The sequence below is a fragment of the Lichenostomus cassidix genome, chromosome 5, assembly GCF_008360975.1.
Source record: "Lichenostomus cassidix isolate B80296 chromosome 5, HeHo_3.0, whole genome shotgun sequence".
NCBI lineage: Eukaryota > Metazoa > Chordata > Aves > Passeriformes > Meliphagidae > Lichenostomus > Lichenostomus cassidix.
The window spans coordinates 38,411,561-38,429,178 of record NC_139486.1 but is presented as its reverse complement, the minus strand read 5'-3'; the positions used below and the strand labels follow the sequence as shown (position 1 = coordinate 38,429,178).

The window sequence follows — 17,618 nt, the reverse complement described above, 5'->3', positions numbered from 1 at the left end:
AAAAAGACGGACATTAAAATCTGGTCTGACATGGGGGCAGCAAAGAGTAGCAAAAGTTTGAGCAGATTTTGAAAGGAGGAAGTGCTTGAAATTACAGAGCAGGAGCTCTGGAACCAAGGAAACTCATTGAACCAGGACCAAAAAACAATCCCTCAGGACACTGAGGGTGCTGAGAAACTGGGGCAAATACCTCACCATCTGTTTGCATTTCGTGACTGTTAACAGTACAGAAGTGATACCCAGATATAGATAACTAACTCTGACAAATTTGTCACGAGCAGTTACTACGACAATCCTGCAAAGACATCACAGAGGTGAAGAATGTATTTTTACCATGGATCAGAAACCTTCCCCCTGGCAAATAAATGAGATGAAGAATAAGCAATTGACTACTTATGGCTACACACTGGCATGCCCTGAAACTCCTCAATGAAGCCAATATTTATTAACCATGGCCCTCCACTATGAGAAATGAGAGGCAAACAGGGATTATCAAAACAAAAGACAACCCCGAATTATTATGGTTAGTCAAAAGGACAAAGAAAGAGAATTCCAGCTGGATTTAACAAAGCCTAATGTGCAGGCATAGCAAGAACAGATGCCATTTCTTGCTGATAAACACAAGGTAATGCCCACTGGGAGGAATACTTGGACGGTTTGTCTGCTCTGCTGAGTTAAACATTAAGCATTACCAGCTCAGCAGAAGAAAACTCTGCCCGTTACGATGGAAGCTCATTGAAGATTTTTGCCGAATGGCTAATTGCTAATGAAAAGCAAACAAAGTGCTGTTTTGCCCAAAGAACAAGGCAGTGAAAATGCAGGAATTATTCTAATGTTGTTGCATAAACAACTGAAGTATGTATAACACAGGGCCTAGCTCAGGTGACCATAACACAGAAAGAAAGAGCAGATTTAACTGGCAACAGAGCTGGGCAACAGGGAAGAGGGCAGAGACAAGCAATCAACAAAGCTGTCTGGAGAAGCATGGCCAATAAGGAAGATGGAAATGAAGCTTATACCATCAGACAGGTCCCAGTCTGCGTGGAAGCCATTTTATAAGGTCTGGAGACTTTCCCAGCTACCAGAGCCTGCAGCTTCTGTAACTGCTGGAGCAGAGTCCTGTGATAGGAAACAACGCATATCAAAACTTAATAAGGAGGTAGAAGCCAGTAAGTGAACAAAGAATACCACTACCCCTTTCATATTTTACCTTGGATTTCCCTTCTTGTGAAAACAAGTATCTCCCCTTTGCTGTATATTACCTAAGTTCTCTGACCAAACAGGCTTGGGAAACAAGAAACAAAAAAGGGTCTTACCAGCGGGTCCACCACCACCTTCACTGCACCTACCCACTATTATGAACGGCCTATTCATTTAGGACTCCTGGGTGCCTCAAAGCCCAGCCAGTCAATTCCCAGAGCAGTGGAGAGCCAGACTATCATGAAAACCAAGCACTGGCGTAGAGGCTTACTTTGTAGACAGGTCAGACCTTTAGTACAGGCTTGCCTGCTCCCACTTCCCTCAGAAACATCCACTCTGAAGCTTGACCTGTGCCCTAAACCATGGTGGAGAGAGAAATAAGAAACAGTTGTGATCTCCTGCAGCTTCTTCAGTCTTGGCAAATTCTGCAGAGGGATGTAGGCAAAGCCAAATCTTGAGTTCAGTAATTAATTAATTCTCTGACTGCCCTGGCTGGAACACATGCTAAGGTCTCTCTGCCCCATTTAACTGTTCATGGGCATCTGCACACATAACATAAAATAGTGCTAGGTGTTACCAAGAGCTAATGAAACCTTCACTGAGGTGGTGAAGGAATCTGGGATGAGGGAGACTACAGAGCACACAGTTCCCAAGAGCTGCATATTACTGAAATTGAGACTATTGCTGAATTTTCCTCTGGGAGCACTGACTGTTTTACACAAGTATGTTTGAGCTTTCATAAAATGCCAGGTCCTGGAACCAGGAGATTGCAGGAGAATCACAGCTTTATCCCCTTCCAAATCCTGTTTTGCTCCTTGTACATGTGGCAAGAAGCACAGAGTGTCCCACTGGCAGTGCTCGGAAGCCAAACCAATTAGAAAGAACACAATGTGTATGGGGGGGTGGAGGGGTAGGGAAATCTCTTGGCTTTTAGGCCAACCTCCTGGTTTTTCAGGGTGGGGCTCACACTTTTTCAGCACCAGGGCTGCTTACACTCCCAGAGAGGCTGGGGGGCAAGCTGTGCCCCATGCATGAGAGCAGCTGGGCAGCTGTAGCTCTGGCAGATGGGAGACCTCTGGCTCCTACACACCTCAGCCAGACCATGGCTGGTAGCCCTCAGTCCCAGCACCAGTGGCAGGCCTGGGAGCCAAGGCCACTGCACTCATGTCATGGATGGGAAGAGGGTGTGCAGTACAGCCTCTAGGAGTACTCCATGAGCTGTCATGGTAGCAGAGGAGTGGGTGAGGAACTGCATCTCTGGCTGTGGTTCTGCCCTTCAACTCGACCTGATACAAACGAGGATATAGAGACAAACATCCCATGCAGTTTACCCTGCCCTTGCTCAATTGCTTTGCCCAGTAAGAAGGGGGCAGAGTTGGGCCCTTCTGCAGCTCCAGCTGCCCATCTCCACTGCAGGGGTGGGAGTCTTCATTATTTGCTTCCAAGGAAGCAAATTCTCCAATTGGTTGACCAGCTCTGCCTATCAGAAGCACAAGTGCTCACCAGAGCCTTCAGTGAGGAAACCCAGGGCCTTGGGTGAGAGAACTCTGGGGCTGTGGGAGCAGCTTGCTCCTTTCAGGTGAGCAGCAGCACCAGATGAGACAGAGATTCTCTGGGCTTGCTTTGCCCAAAAGAGTCTGGGAATGGTCTGGGACACCACATGCACAAGGAATTGCCCTGGATTTGGTGGGAGTTGGGATCTCTACTTTTATTAGAAGAGTGGGCTTTCCCTGTATTCACCAGGTGTGTTCTGCTTTCTCAAGAGAAACCTAAACCAGCCACAATATGTCCAGGGCCTTGTATTCCTCCAAAGAGCCCAAAAGCAGGAACGGTGGGTCTGAGAGGCTGGTGTGAGGGGGCCTCCCTTAATGCATCTGCCCTGGAGGCAGACAGAGCCCTGGAGGGAAATGGAGAAGGCAGCACAAGCCTAAAGGATTGCAGGGAGAAGGATGAAGAGATATGGGAAACATGCCTTCCCTCTCTCCCCTCACTGCGGAGTGTCCTGGCGTCCCAACACAAACATTCCAGGCTTGCTAACCAAACCCAGCTGCCTCATTGCTGTCACAGGCTAAAAACCAGTACCTCGCCAAGCGGCACCCGTCCAGGAGCTGGGGGAACCTGCCTTTCTCTTCTTGTCCCCCAGCTCCAGTGCTCCCAATTGCCCTTCCTACCCACCCTGCCCTACCCACAGAGGGTCAAGTCTAGCTCCTCTTACCTGTTTGCATTTTCTAAGGTCTCCACTTTTTTCCAGAGTTCATTGTTTTCTGTTGTGTATGTCTCGACCCTGTGGGAATAAAACCCATAGCCAGTTAGTCACAAAAGCCAGACAGATTAAGACAATGCAGTCCTTGCTTCTCTTGGGGAATGAAGGTTCAGTGGCATTATCTGTCACCTGCAGGTATGGTGCTGGAGTCAAATGTTACTTGGCCCACCTGATTGCAGCCAGCCCCAATGGAGTAGGGATGCGACTGCAGGCAGACAGTTACGTGTGACAGTAACCACACTTCCAAACCCCTCTAGGAAGCATGAAAAAGGAGGAGGGGGACAAAGTCAAACCTCTCCCACTAATTCTGAGGACCTGCCCTGGCTCTGCACCCTGGCTGTAAAATCCAGGCCGTTCTGTGCAAACGCTGAGCCACCTCCGACTGCAGGCACTTGAGGGCAGCAGAGAACCTGCAGGCTCCTTCGCACGACTTCGGACGGGAAAATGGTTAGGCTGCAGCTGGGACAAGGGAAGGGGAGTGCCTCCAGGTCCGGAGAAAGGCAGGCCAGGGACACAGCCTGATCCTGCTGGAGGTTTCCAGCACAACCTTTGAACCAGGCGTTCCGTGCAAAAACTGGGCTTGCAGCAAAAGTGTCAAACTGAATGGTGAAGGGCCCAAGTACAGGTTTTGACAAACCAGCTTTCAACAAAAAGCCAAGCTGACCAAAGACATGTTCTATTAAAAAAATTCACTGAATGCTGCTTTTGGTTCACATTTAAACCTGGCATTGTTTGAAAGCCATCTGTCATAGCAATGCTCTAGCGTAACAAACTGCTGAGTACATACAGGCACCACGGCCACATCTGGGGAGGAGGCCCCAGCACCAAAAGCCCTGGACCTGCCCCTTGAGTGAGGTCAGCCAACTCCCCAGCCCTGGCTTGAAGGTCCCCATATGGGACATTTGCTGGAGGTAATGTGCTCTGATGCCTGAATGTACCCATTCACTCTGAGGTGCTGCATGAGAACCTGAAGGTGCCTTGAACCATCTGTTTTAATTGAGCATTTCTCTGCAGCTAGAGAAGATAAACAAATGGCATCAGGGAGAAGATTTGATTAAAGTTGGGTTTGGGGGTTGTTTTTTTCCATTTGCTGATCTCAGATGGGGTTAGTTACTGGGTGGAAGATGGTAATCATACAGGAACATGAATTTGTGTCTGGATTCCAGCATTCTTCTTTGCCTGGGAATGCCCATTAGGGCTTGTTAGTACAGGAGTTATTTTCTACCCTGTCAGTGTCATGCGATGTCACCTTAGGCTTATGCCTGCCAAGCCTGCAGGACCTCAGGGTTGCAAGGAGAGAAACAAAGGTAATGCAGAGAGTGGAAGTGGGGGAGAGTGTGGGGAATAACTGTAATGCAAAGCTTTTCTTGCTGTGAAGTGCTTGTGTGTCCACCTTCATGGGAAGAGAGGGGGAAAAAGCCACGGTCAGTGCCCTCAGACAGCCTGCCACTTATGGGACAGACAAAACAGAAGCAACTTCTAGTGGGGAAACATGACTCTTACCCAAAATCCCACCTTGTTGGCAGCCAAAATGGCCTGTGTTTTGCAGGGGACCAGCCAAATTAAGCAGTTGGAAACACAAAATTTCTTGACCAATCTTTATCCTGCAAAAGGATTTCTAGGAAGCAGGAGAGTAGGGGCAGTATCCCAAACCAAACTCTTGTGCAGCCAGCCTTGCAAGGAATTGTACTTTTTGAGCAATTCAGAGACAAAACACTAGAAAGGGGGCTTGTGCATGGACAGGATTCCTTTTTCAAAGTAAGACTGAGAAGAAGAAACTTACTTTTTCTCTAGACATTCCACGTACTCTTTCTTCTTCCTGCGGCTCTCCTGAGCAGAGATCTGTGAGAGGGGGGAGCCATCAGAGAGGAAGTCAGTATCATAAGCCTCTGGACATTTGTGGCTCATGCATCTTGTCTGTTCCCTGCACACGCAGCACCCTAAAGGCAAATGGGGAGTTGCCTTCCAGTATGCCATTCCTACTGATCTCCAGGCCAAAGCTGGGAGGGATGGATGCTGTAGCTATGCAGCCTTCCTTGGCTTGTAGCCACAACCATTTGTTGCAGTATTCCCCTCGCAGCTGAGAGCATCTTTAGGGTTGCTTTCCACTCCTCTGACTCACATGGGTATGTGCTGTGGCCATCTGGGCTGTTTCTGCCCCAGACCACTTCTAAGACACTGGCTGATTAATTCAGTCTCACTATTTCCCCCACAGGATGCTCTCTAATCCCAGTCTAAAGTCCCACAGCCTCTGCCTGGCAAGTGAACAACGTGCATCACCCATCCTGCACCATGCAATGGCTTTGGTTTCCCTGCCCTTGCAACAAGTCCTGACCAGACCAGTTTGTCTGATCTGTGATACCTTAGCTTGTGGACCCTTATCCCAGGCCATATACTCCCAGGAGCTAGGCTGGAAGCCACACTTCCCAGATATGGCTGGATGCAGAGCATGCAAACAGAGATGCCCCTTGGCATCATTTTTGTGGGTTGGAAGGCTGGTGCTAGTGTACGAAAGGCAGGATCCCACCTTTTCTGAGCTGCAGTGCAGCTGAGGAGGTGAGGGTAACTATAGCACTGGTCAGCTGAGGATGCTCTGGAATCATGGGAACTGCATGGTTACATTTTTTGCAGTCACCTTGTTCTTGATTTTCCTCCTGACCCTCTTCAGTGCTTTCTCCTCTGCTTTGGTGAGGGGCAGCTTGGTAGGAATGGGGTAACCCTCTGCAATCAAGGTGCGCTTCTCCTCTTCAGTCAAGAGCAGTGGGCCAGACGTTCCTTGTAACTTCTGAAACACAGAAAGCATCCATCAGTGTTCAGCAAGGAGTTCTACCCAGTGATCCTCCTTAAAGCCCTACAGAGCAGCCAGGGGCTGTACACACCAGAATAGAATACACTGCTGCCCACTGACACCAAATAGGTCAGGGGCAGTGCTCTTTCCTACTCTCAACCTGATGCTGGGGGCACAGCTCAGCAACTCCTTTCCTCTTTTACTTGGGAGGGCATCTGCTCCTTCACAGTGAGGCTGGCTACACACTTGCATTGCAGGACCCTGCCAACAAACTTTTGGGTGATGGTCAAAATGGTCTGGTTATGGGAATTCTCGGTAATTCCTCTCTCCCATTAGCCTCCTCAGAAAGTCCTCTAGTGCATAGGCCACTTCCCAAAGCATGGGTGAAAGACAGCACCTGCTAAGACAGGGTAGCTGCTGGTAGGGATTATGCAAGATTCATTGTGTCTCTCCTCACTCCTGTGAGCACTTCTTGTCCCCATATCCCTGTGCTAAGACATCACATTGCCTTGCCAGAGCATTGCAGCTTGGAGACCTTAACAAGGGCAGGAACCTCCACATGGCCCTTGGAAAGCCTCTAAACCCCTCTGAGCAGCAAGGAACCTTGTGTCGCAGTGATGCCCTGCAGCCTCCTTACGTGTGGTGCTGTGAGGAGAGGTGAGGAAGAGATGGCAGTAGAAGAGCGAGCAGCGGGCCGGGCTGGGCTGGAGGGAGGCAGGGACCGAGGGCTCTGAGATCCATCGCTGTCACTGCCATGGCTGCTGGGTGGAGTTGGAGGCATCTGTACCAGGTCATCTACTGAGAAATAAGAAGATCAAGTCAGTGGCTCTCATGTCAGCCTGTTGGTACAGGTATTGGGTCCTGCCATGGCACAGGGCTGAAAGGAGAGGGTGATGAATTTCACAAGACGGGGTGAGTCTGAGAAAAAGGCTGGACTGAGCACTGCCCAAGACAGAGGCTTTGCCAAGGCACTGAAGGTATTTACAAAGCAATAAGGTACTCCACTGTCAACCAAAATGAAGTACAAAGCCCATGATGTTTTGCTCCATAGCCTGTTCACAAGTACAGGAAGCTCTGTGAGAGAAAAGCTCTTCCAAAAGCACTGCAGGGCTCACACACTTGCCAACACACTTGATCCAACGGCGCTCCGGTCACTCAGTTGGTTTCCAAGCACTTGAAAACTGTCCCCACTTTGTACTAGAGAGCCCTAGGGGCCTTAATGGAGGTGGGAATATGCCTAAGGAATGTCTCTCTGCGGCAGTGGGAGTTCCCATAGTGCTTTCATTTGTGCATCGGCAGATTTTCAGATGCTTGGGTTTCTTTCAAATTAAACTGGATCCTGAATTTCCTGACTTTCAGATGGTTATTTTTGGATAGCTCTACGGTCTCTCTGAGGATTTTAAAGGCACTCTTGCATATTTCCAACTCTGAAGTAGCCTGTTTTGCCTGGGAGTCCCTGTCTGAACAATTTTGTGTGTGGCTGCTGGTGCAGACACTGATCAGAGTTGGAACAGTGCAGTGCCCACTTCTCTATTGCTCTGTGCCCCAGTGCTACCTTATATGCACGGCTCTGCCCTCAGGTGTTGTCTTTCCTCTCTGTATAATAACAATCTATATCTGAGTAGTATCGTTGACCAAGAAATTCTGTCTTCTTACCTGTAGGTACATTTAGAAACTGGTTCACCTCTTTGGGTTCAGCTTTGATCACAGGTGCTGGAGTCATTTCTATAGGAATCTGTGGAAGAGAAACAGAAAGAGCTCTTGGACACTGCCACCTTCCCTGACCAGAAGGCTCCCACCAGTTCTGTTCATAGCCACTGCTCCCCTGCTGCCTTTTCTGCCCCATCTCACAGCTCTGCCCCAAAGCAGCCTCTCGCCGCACATAAAGGAAACCAAGAGTTCAAACATAAGCCCCTGAAGTCTCAGTTGCTGGGCACACAGAGTGCAAACATATTTGCAGAGGAAGAGGCAGTGGCAGATGGATGTGCTGCCAAGCAATGCACTGAGCTGAGTACCTCCAAAAGGGAGATGACTTTTATCCTTGGCAATTCTTCCTTTGATAGACCCAGACAGTGTAATTTAAACCAACCCCTGTGTTACCATGGGAAGTCCCTCTTTGATCTGCCTTCATTATAAATGGGAGTATAGAGGTTGCACAGAAACAGAAACAGAACAGCCCCCCTGTCCTGTTCACATGATTTTCACCAGGACCACTGGGCAACTGTTTCCAATCGAAGGGACTGAGAGCTGAATAAAGAGCAGATTTACTCCCATCTGGGTTATGCTGCCCCTCAGCCTCCTGGCTTGCCAACCCCCAGCCCACCATAGGGTGGAGTTTTTACACTAAACAGACACATTGCAAACTCCTCCAGACTGTAAACACAGCTGAGAGAGCACCATGGTATGGCTGCTGAGCACACACAGCAGAGATCTGAGGGCACAGCAAGTTCAAGCTGTGTAAATAATAAAGGAAGTTTGTGCATAGTTTTGGCTGGAAGAACCCATTTGTTTTGGATGGTTGTTTAAATGGGAAGATGCTCAGCATGAGTGCAAAAAGGAAGTGAACCCCAGAGATGCTCTACTGCTATCTACTGAGCTGCTACAAGATAGGCAAGGTCTGTGTGAGACTGGTCAGACCTTCTCATCCAACACAGCTAGACTCAAGGCCAGTTGAACTGAGCCCTCAACTTACACCCACATAGCAGTGGTATAAGACAAACTCTCCTTCAGACAAACAGACTCCTTAAGAACCTAGATATGACCAAAAGAGTTGGCCCCTTGTTACATAGAAATAATAAATCCTGCTGCTTCATAAGAAAAAGCAACCAGGATCTGGAGCAGGACCAACATTTCCAGTGAGCAGCTACGAAAAGTGAGAGGCCATGTGACAAGTCTAAAGCCATGAAAAAGATGGTGGCAGAACAGGGGGGTCTATATGCAGGAATAGTGGGGTCACTGGCATCATATTAATTGACACCGTTCTCTGAAAAATGAAAATAAGCCAAGAGTGGCTACAGAAATACTGGCATATTGGAGGGGACAGATCTCCAGCAGGTGCAAGCTTAAAGCTTTTGGCTTTTGTGCCAAGGAAACATGCTTATATTTAACCGAGATTGTAAAGCCTCTTGGTGCTGCCATTTCAAGAGGAGAATGACAAACAATGCAGTATCTGGGCTTTGCATCACCTTCTCCTGTCTGTCCAGCATCTAAATCACCTTGCTGGACCCTGCAGTCACATGGCTGGGTCAGCCCCACCAGCAGTGCTGCTGTGTGAGAGCGCAGGTTCCCAATGGATCTTAGATGGGCTCACCTCCTCGGGGACTGGCAGTCTCTGCAGAGGGTTGAGGTTCAGCACTGGTATGGAGCTGCCAGCTAGCTGGGACTCAGGCAGGTCTAGAGCCAGATTCTGTTCCTGTTTCACCATGATGGAGCAGAGCTTGGGCCCCAGTGACCACACTCCATTCTCCAGCTCTGAAACATGCACAACATGAGAGTCAAACTCTAGCAAGAACGAGGCAAGAAAGAAAAGTCATGCAGACAGCTTCCCCCGACTGAGGGGGCTGCCTTTCCATGTTTAGCATTGTCACCACACAAGCATGTGCGGGCTCACAACACAGAGTACAAAACGGAATAAACCCCCAGCGTGTGGGGAGCAGACAGGACAGAGCTAGAGGAATTGTGTCTCTGCTGTGCTCTGACTGTGCAGCCCGAGCTTTGGAGGACAGCTGCAGGGTTTCTTCCCCCAGTAATGTCTAGGTCTCATACTCTGGAGCTTATTTATATTTAGGGCTCAGTGAGAGGAGGATGCTGGGCTGTTGCTCCTTAGGCAGCATGGCCAGCATCACAGAGCTGCCAGGTGTGTTACCAAGAATAGCACCATCTCTGTGCTGAAGAGCTGGTGAGAGGGCAAGCATGACGACACTGAAAGGCTGACAGTGCTGCTTTGGCCTTGTGATGATGTTGTGCCAAATACCAGGGCTTTATTGCATGACAGAAGAGGAGGAAGGTCCATTTCTGTGGAAGGAAGCCCACTGCAGCACCTGTTTGTGAGGCTGCTTTCTGAGCTGCTCCCCTCATTCTCATCTCTGAGACTCTCTCCTCCACCTTGGGCTGCTCAAGTGACTGCTGTCCACAGCTGTGCCCTGCTGCAATTGCTGGCAGGGACAAGAAGCAGCAGTGAGGGAAAGGAAGTGTCTGAACTGCATGGAGCTGTAGGGGCATGCTCCCCTTGCCCCCTGCCTGCTCTGTCCCATGCACATCTGAGCTTGGTTTGCCATTGGAAATAGAGATCCCAGATAAACTGCAGATCAATGGGAAAAAAAGACTGCTAGGCAGGAGAACTGCCTGGGCTCTTCTCTAAAGTTTTGGTCTTTGCTCTTCAAATACTTCAGCCTGCCAAAAAGCTACTCCTAGCTGGCCTGCAGCCTGCACCCTCCTTCCTAATCCTCATCCCTTCCCCTTTCCTTTTTATCTGACAAGTGAAAATACATTTGGCTTGACATAGGACAGATTATTGCTAAACATGTCACCAGAGAGAGCTCCAGTTGCCTCCATGAGACCAACAGTCTGACTCACTCTCTGACCCCTCTGCACTGCTCTCTGCATGCATTCTCAGTCAGGTCCAAGGATGTGGCCTAGCTCTGCTGCCCAGAGCAGCTCTGCAGAGCAGGCCTCAGTACAGAAGATGTCCTGATGAGAGGGAGAAAAGTCCTTCTCTAGAAAAGCCTGCACAAAGAAGAGTACAAACAAGAAGCTGTTCATGTGGGAGCTGCCACCTGATCTAAACTTAGAGGTACTTTAACATTCTTTGCCCTACTCAGTGACTGTTACCTTCAGGAGAAACCAGGGCAGAATCCTGCCTCTGGTCTTTGCTTGGACAGAGTGGTGTTAAAGCCCAGACAAGAATTGTATCAGATAACACAATGTTGCCCGTACCAATGGAATATGTTGTCTTCCTGTCTTTAGTCTAGCACCTCTTATTTTCTGCCTAGACAGGTCTCTTTAGCAGATGCTCACTCCTTCCAGCTGCCTCTGTGACTGGACATCTTCAAGCACAGACACAGCTCCTGTGGCTGCTGTGTGTGTATGAGCTGTGCGTGCTACTCTCAGTGCTGCTGGATTGTTTCCTAGAGCTTCCCACAATGCAGCAGGGCCAATGTCATCAGGCAGCGTCTCAGGCAGGGGTGCACTGCACAGCTGAGACAACACAGAGGCTGCTGAGCAGACATAGACTGGATTGTATTTTCTCTGTCCTGCTAAGGACACTGAACCTGCAGCTCGTAGTGAAGTCCTTGCTACCCCTGGTATGCAGACAAAGCCTTTCTGATGGAAGGAGGCAAGGTGTCACACAGCCACCAGTGTTTGTGTCCAGAAAATTTGGACTGACTTCTGCCTTTCTCAGAAATGAGGCACCTTGAGAGATCTTTCAGTCTATCCCTATCTGCTCTAGGCAAGTTCAACTAAACCTGTGTCAGTCCTGATAGATGATTCACTTGAACCTACCCCTTTGAAAAGTGATGAAGAGTTCACAGCTTCCCCCATTTAAACTCTTCTGTGGTTTCGCTATGCCCACCATGGGAACATTTTGCCAACTGACTACTGTGATGCTCCTTACTGTGATTTGAAGCCTTTTCCTCCTCATCCTTTCTGTTGCAATGTTGCAAAGCTCTGCATTTCTCTTTTTCTCAGATGTGTGGGGTATCCTCTGTCTGTGAGGGCTGCTGCTGAAGTAAGCTACCAGACAAGGGAGAGCAGACCACCAAGGGCTCTCCCCTATCAGACTTGACTGAGTGAGAGAGCAGCCCCCAGGGCTGTCGGTCCAGACAGGCCAAGGAGCAGACACCCAAATAAGTATGTGCCTTCCTCCCATTTCCTGTCTACATTCTGACCCTGCTCTCTTTCCCACCCTCGGAGATTTATCTGGGGAGTGATTGGGTTACAGAATCAGAAACAAATAAGCAATCAGAAGGTCAATGAGGGACTGAGGGGTAGGCATCGTGTGTGGACACCTCTACGTTCTGCTGCCCGAGAGGATGTTTCTTTCAGAGGTAACACTGTAATACTGCATACATTGATGAGGCATGCCAGGACACTCATCCTCTGCTCTAGATACTCTGTGTCTGTTGGGAAGAAGTACTGCTATAGCTGCCCGGGGTTGTGGAGGTGAGGCAAAGAGCAGTGAGAAAGCAGAACCTTTACAGGAGTGCAGGCACTAGCCCGAGGCTGGTCCAGTGCCCACTATTCTGCACCACCCTGGATCCCCCTGCTCCTGGCATCAAATCACACCCTGCAAAACTGAGGGCTGTTTTTGAGAAATGAAACCGCCAGTCTGTATGCACAAGCCATCTGGAAAGCAGACTCCACTGATAAGCAGGGTCACAATGCACCCAGTGGCTTGCCCTAGCTGACCTGTGTTAGTGGAAACCATGTGGGAAGGGGCAGGATTTGGAAGAGTTTTGGAGTGCTGCAGAGAAGCTGGGAGAAAGCTGATAAAAAGCAAGCCTCAGCCAGCTCCAAGCCTAGACAGTAGGGGCATTCCTGAGGAGCTCTGCAGACTGAGCAGAGCTTGCTTAATGTTAAAGAAAAAACATTCTGTGTAATTAATTTGAACTGAATGTTTAAAAGGACTGAGACTGGATGAAGCTGTGCCAAAAGTACTGCACAGTGTTGCAAATACTGGACCTGACTCAGGGTTTCACTAGAATATGACTCACATGCAATTATGAGCCAGAAAGCCCTGGAAAGATGAGCTGAATTATCTAGCTGCAGGACTGGGTGCACAGATACTCCTATACCTGCCATCTTAATGTTAGGCCTTACTGAGCTGATATAGAGCTGATCTGTACTCTCAGACAGCAAGTGCCAGGCCCTTCTCATGCTCTCCTGGGTTATGCACTCTACACCCTGTGCTGGCCTCTGCCCAAGGATCAGTATCACACCTCATTCAGGAGAGTCACAGTCCTGCCTTTAAGACATGACAGCTGAACGAAGGGCATGTGCAGACACAGTGGAGAGAAGTGGTGCTAAGTGTCTCAGAGAGGAGTCCTTGAGATAGCTTCATGCAGGCAGTCTTCATTTCACTGCTTTCTATAAATGCATCCTTTTTGCTTCTCTCATTCCCAAGTCTTATCTCCTCCTATTAATTTTCAGGAGCAAAACAAAGATGTGTTTATTTATTCATGCTGGTTTGGGGCTTTTTTTTTGTTAGTCGCCCCCTCCAAGACTGTGCTAGGGTTAAAACTAAGGAAAAAGAAATGCAATTTGAAGGCTTTTTTGGTACTCAGGCAGAGCTACTTGGCCTGCCATAAGCCTCTCTCCCAGCACCTCTCTGAGATGCCCCTAAGGAACGTGGCAGATGGTTGTGCCTTTTGCAAGGACCAAAGAGGTAGCAGAGGCCAGCCTTCTCTCCTTCTGCCTTGGCGTTTGTACCAGAAAGACAGGATCATTCCTAGTCATGAGAGGGAAGCCTCTGTCCCAGGTCTCACTGTTGTTCAAAGACATAGCTTTCTTCTGTATATACTGAGCCTGTGCCACTGCTTTTTCAGGCAGCCTGGTGTCCGTCAGCTGTTGGGACACCCACACAATCCCACAAATTACAGGACTCTCTGCAAGGACAGCCCTAAAAATACCCAGCCATCATAAATCATCTTGAAATGAATTGTTTTAAAAATAAGTTTTGAAATTACTGTTCCTCTCTGTCTCCTGCTAAAAGATCTGCTGGTAAAGAAGCCACTTAGCTTTCCACATGTACCAGCACTGGTTGCAGCCAGAGACTCATGCTTCCTATGTGCAAGCCAAAACCCTGCTGCCTGATGCCAAAACGGAGCTGGATCTAGGGCATCCACACCCAAGTTTGCAGGGTACTAAAAAGACATTGCCTATTGCTTGCCAGAAGCTGGCAGCACACTGAGCCACAGCCAATTATCATCCTCGTAAATAACAGTAAGCCCAGCAAAGGAGTAAAGTGACTATCAGAGCACAAATGGAAGGGGAAAATGTGGGCTGTTTTTGACAACAGCAGATCAAATTCTTCCCTGGATTAGCCATGCGCAAGTCCAAGGAATAGCCAGTTTGTCCTTATATATGAAAGCCAGCCAGAGCCTCTGCTAACACGTGTGCCCAAAGCCGTGCAGTGTGCAGGTCTCATGCTCACCGTTAGCATTATCTTCAGTCTTGACAGGCACGAGGGGGCTCTGGGGAGCAGAGTCTCCACTGAGGGAATAGCTGTGCTCTGCCTGGATGCCTGGAGTGGGTGGATCCAGGTCCATGTCCAGCAAAGGGTTCTTCTCAGCCAGTACTGGGTCATCGAAGAAACTGCTGAAGAGGTCGTTGGAGAAATCCTCCATGTTGTCAGAGAAGTGATCCAGGTTCTCTGAGAAATGCTGAGGAAAGACAAAGGGAGAAAGAGCATTAGTGTCAACTCCAAGAGGGATCTGAGAGCCTTCCTCTGCACTGAGAGTCAAACCTCAGCATCAGCTCTTTCTGGGTGGAAAAAATCAGTTCCTATTCCTTGCTTGCATCAGTCTGACAAAAAACACCTTGAATTAAGATAGAAAGGGATGTGGTGCTATACATCACTGCATGTTTATCTATGCCACAAACACTCATGAAACTTTTCTACATGATTTTATTTCCACCTTTCTCTGTGAGTATCTATCTGAGTCTTCCAAACATCATCTCACTGTGACAACAAAACGAATAGAGTACAAGGAAAGAAATTCCTGTGATGATAAAATGTAAGCATGGCACAAATCATGGCCTTCAGCACCTGTCCTTGGTGATAGACCCTTTCTCATGCTCTCTGCCAGCAGCAGTAGGCACACTGATGCCCCAGAGAACATCAACCCAGCTGCTGATTTCTATCAGAGAAAAAGATCAGTTGGATCAACATAACAGGAAGGCCCCCTGTTGTATTTAATTTCCTCTGGGATTTAACAGCCCCTCTGTGGACCATATGAGGCTGTACTTCAGCCAGATAATGCCTGCAAAATTCGGCTCCCTGGTGAAGTTTAAACACTACAGATGGGCTGTTAACAACAAACAATCATTCCACTAATCATTCCAGTAACAGTCAGTAAATCTGGCCAGTGCTGCTGCAGAGCTGAGCTCCTGATGCTACAGGGAACCTGTTTCCTTTGAGGCATATCCTCCTATTCAGAAGTCAAATCACTAACTTTTCCATTTGCTACAACAAAGCATTGGTTGGGCAGGGAGAAAAATGATGGCTGCCAAGCACCAGATGAAAAATTATCCCATTTGTTGGCAGATTGAGGCTTCTGGCTCAGGGAGAGGAAAGAAAAGACAGATAGATTCAAGTGACTATATTACACAGACAGAACTGTGTAACTTAAATGAACTGGAGAGAGCTCAGCAGAGTCAGACTGGGTCCATCCCCCCACCTCCTGCCTGGAAAAGCATCTCAGTGGGCAGAAAGGCATTGAAAGCAGTATACTGAAATACCAAGAGCAACAGGGTATGGATGAGAGTTGGAGAGAGCATGTAGGTCCTAGAGTAGAGACATGAATGCCAATGAATTCCAGTGTGAGAGCTCAGCCCAGGAGAGAGCCCAGCTTCTAGAGAAGCATGGGGTGTGTGCAGTCCTCTCTTTCCCCAGTGCTAGGACTGAGGGAGGAGGTGGCCAGAGGACCCCGGATGCTGGAGCCTGTAGGTTCCTGCTCCTCCGGAAGGTATATTTGTTTTACCTGAGCACAGTACCACTCTGTCAACATTCCACTGGCTGTCAGAGCATTGGGGTGAGGCTGGGGAATGAAGTAGACTCCAGATGAGCAGTTCCACATTTCCCACCAAGTGGGGAAGGGAGATGGTGAGCAGCAGCAATCTCCAACATGTCAGTGCCTTTCACCCTCCAACATCATCCTTCAGCTGCTCAATTTAAAACCCCAGATGCTCACAGAACATGCTGGTAGTGGAGGTGGAGTCCCTGCCACTTGCATTCTGCCTGACAGGAGATTTCTCTCCATTCGCTTCTTTCCCACTTGTGTTCCGATTGCCTGGAGTGACAGCCCAACACATGACCATCGAAGGCTTCTCTGGAGAGCAGACACTGCACGTGCAAGTAGGGTGGAGAAAGCACACTCATGCTAAATCCTAGTGTTGAGGCCCTCCCTGCAATGTCTGGGCTAAAGTTTTCCCCACTTGTTCCCACAGCAGAAGCAGAGTTGGCAGGGTAGCTTGGTAAAATCTACCCAGCCATTTCCAAGTTGCCTAGAAGCATTTTTGCACTTGAATCAAGTAACAGAAAACACCTACCATCTGTGGGGAGTGTAACTTCAGAGGGAGCTGAGTCAGCAGATGGAACTGGGTTAGATATTTATCTAAAATACACTGGAAAACCAGGTTTTGTCCTATCCTACAGCATAGAAAGATAAAGAGTTTGGAGTCCTGAGCATTAACCCCAGAGAGTGCCTGCTCATGTAACAGCTGTTCTTTGTCTTGTATTCTCTAAACAACACAAGCAAACACAGGATGTGAACACGATAGCCTTATGGTAAGGGTGAGAACCACAGAAAAGTGAAGGGATTCAGAGTGCTGGCTGCCAATGCACCACAACACAGCAGAGCTGAGCTCAAATCGTATTTAGTCTTGTGACCATCAAAACTAGAACCACTGTGTAGCCGTGGAAGAGAAGCAGAGCTGGATGGACAGCTGTGGGGAGAGCTGTCTGTGACACTGCCATGTGCTTCCAATTTCTTTCACAACTGTGCATTAACAAAGACAGAGGTGGGATTACAGAGAGTCAAGAAAATGCATTAATGCAGTAGTTACACAGATTATCTTTTAGCAGCATCCCACCCACATTTAGAACAACAATCTCTTGGTCAGTCAACAATCTCTCCATTGTTGGAGAAACCTACCTAGAGGGAAGAGGCGGAGATGTGCCTCTGGCTTTATTCCGAAACAAAAAAAAATTGCCCCAGCAGCTGCTGAGGGGTGAGGTGAGTAATGAGTGCAAGGGACTGAGTATCAGAGCCTTAACACAGGCACCAACACTGGCAGGAGTAATTGCAGGTTTCTGGTTCTTTTAGACACCACACAGCAGACTTGCCGCTGGAAGACCTCACTGTTTGGAAATGGGGATGAAGGCAACACTGTTCTCCCTGAGGTACAGGAGGAGTTCAGGTCCCCAAGAGACCATTCTCTCCCGAGACACCCAGAGACCTACTGCACAGTACAGGATGAGTGGAGAATGAAACTTCCACCCCTCCCTGGGAATCCAGAAATGTTGGGGCACCTAGCCCTCTCTGGGCTTCTGGGCCTTATTCTCCAGGACAACTAAATATTGGCAAAGCCTTCTCATCAAAGCAGCCCATTTCAGCTCTCACCACTCACACATATACCACTCCAATA

General features: G+C 48.6%; 1 protein-coding gene across 8 annotated transcripts in view; it reads right to left on the bottom strand.

Moving 5' to 3' along the window:
- Positions 1-17,618, bottom strand: part of CREB3L1 (cAMP responsive element binding protein 3 like 1) — a 45,245-nt gene that overhangs the window by 6,489 nt on the left and 21,138 nt on the right. For 5 of the 8 annotated variants that reach the window (XM_085062472.1, XM_085062470.1, XM_085062473.1 and 2 more), the window contains exons 2-9: positions 14,404-14,632; positions 9,562-9,722; positions 7,908-7,986; positions 6,889-7,049; positions 6,099-6,248; positions 5,247-5,305; positions 3,416-3,484; positions 1,020-1,119 (exon numbers count right to left, since the gene is read on the bottom strand). In XM_085062472.1, the coding sequence (XP_084918598.1) occupies positions 1,020-1,119; positions 3,416-3,484; positions 5,247-5,305; positions 6,099-6,248; positions 6,889-7,049; positions 7,908-7,986; positions 9,562-9,722; positions 14,404-14,632 (1,008 nt within the window). The remainder of the gene's footprint in view (positions 1-1,019; positions 1,120-3,415; positions 3,485-5,246; positions 5,306-6,098; positions 6,249-6,888; positions 7,050-7,907; positions 7,987-9,561; positions 9,723-14,403; positions 14,633-17,618) is intronic. The other 3 variants (XM_085062471.1, XM_085062477.1, XM_085062476.1) reach the window with 3 other exon arrangements.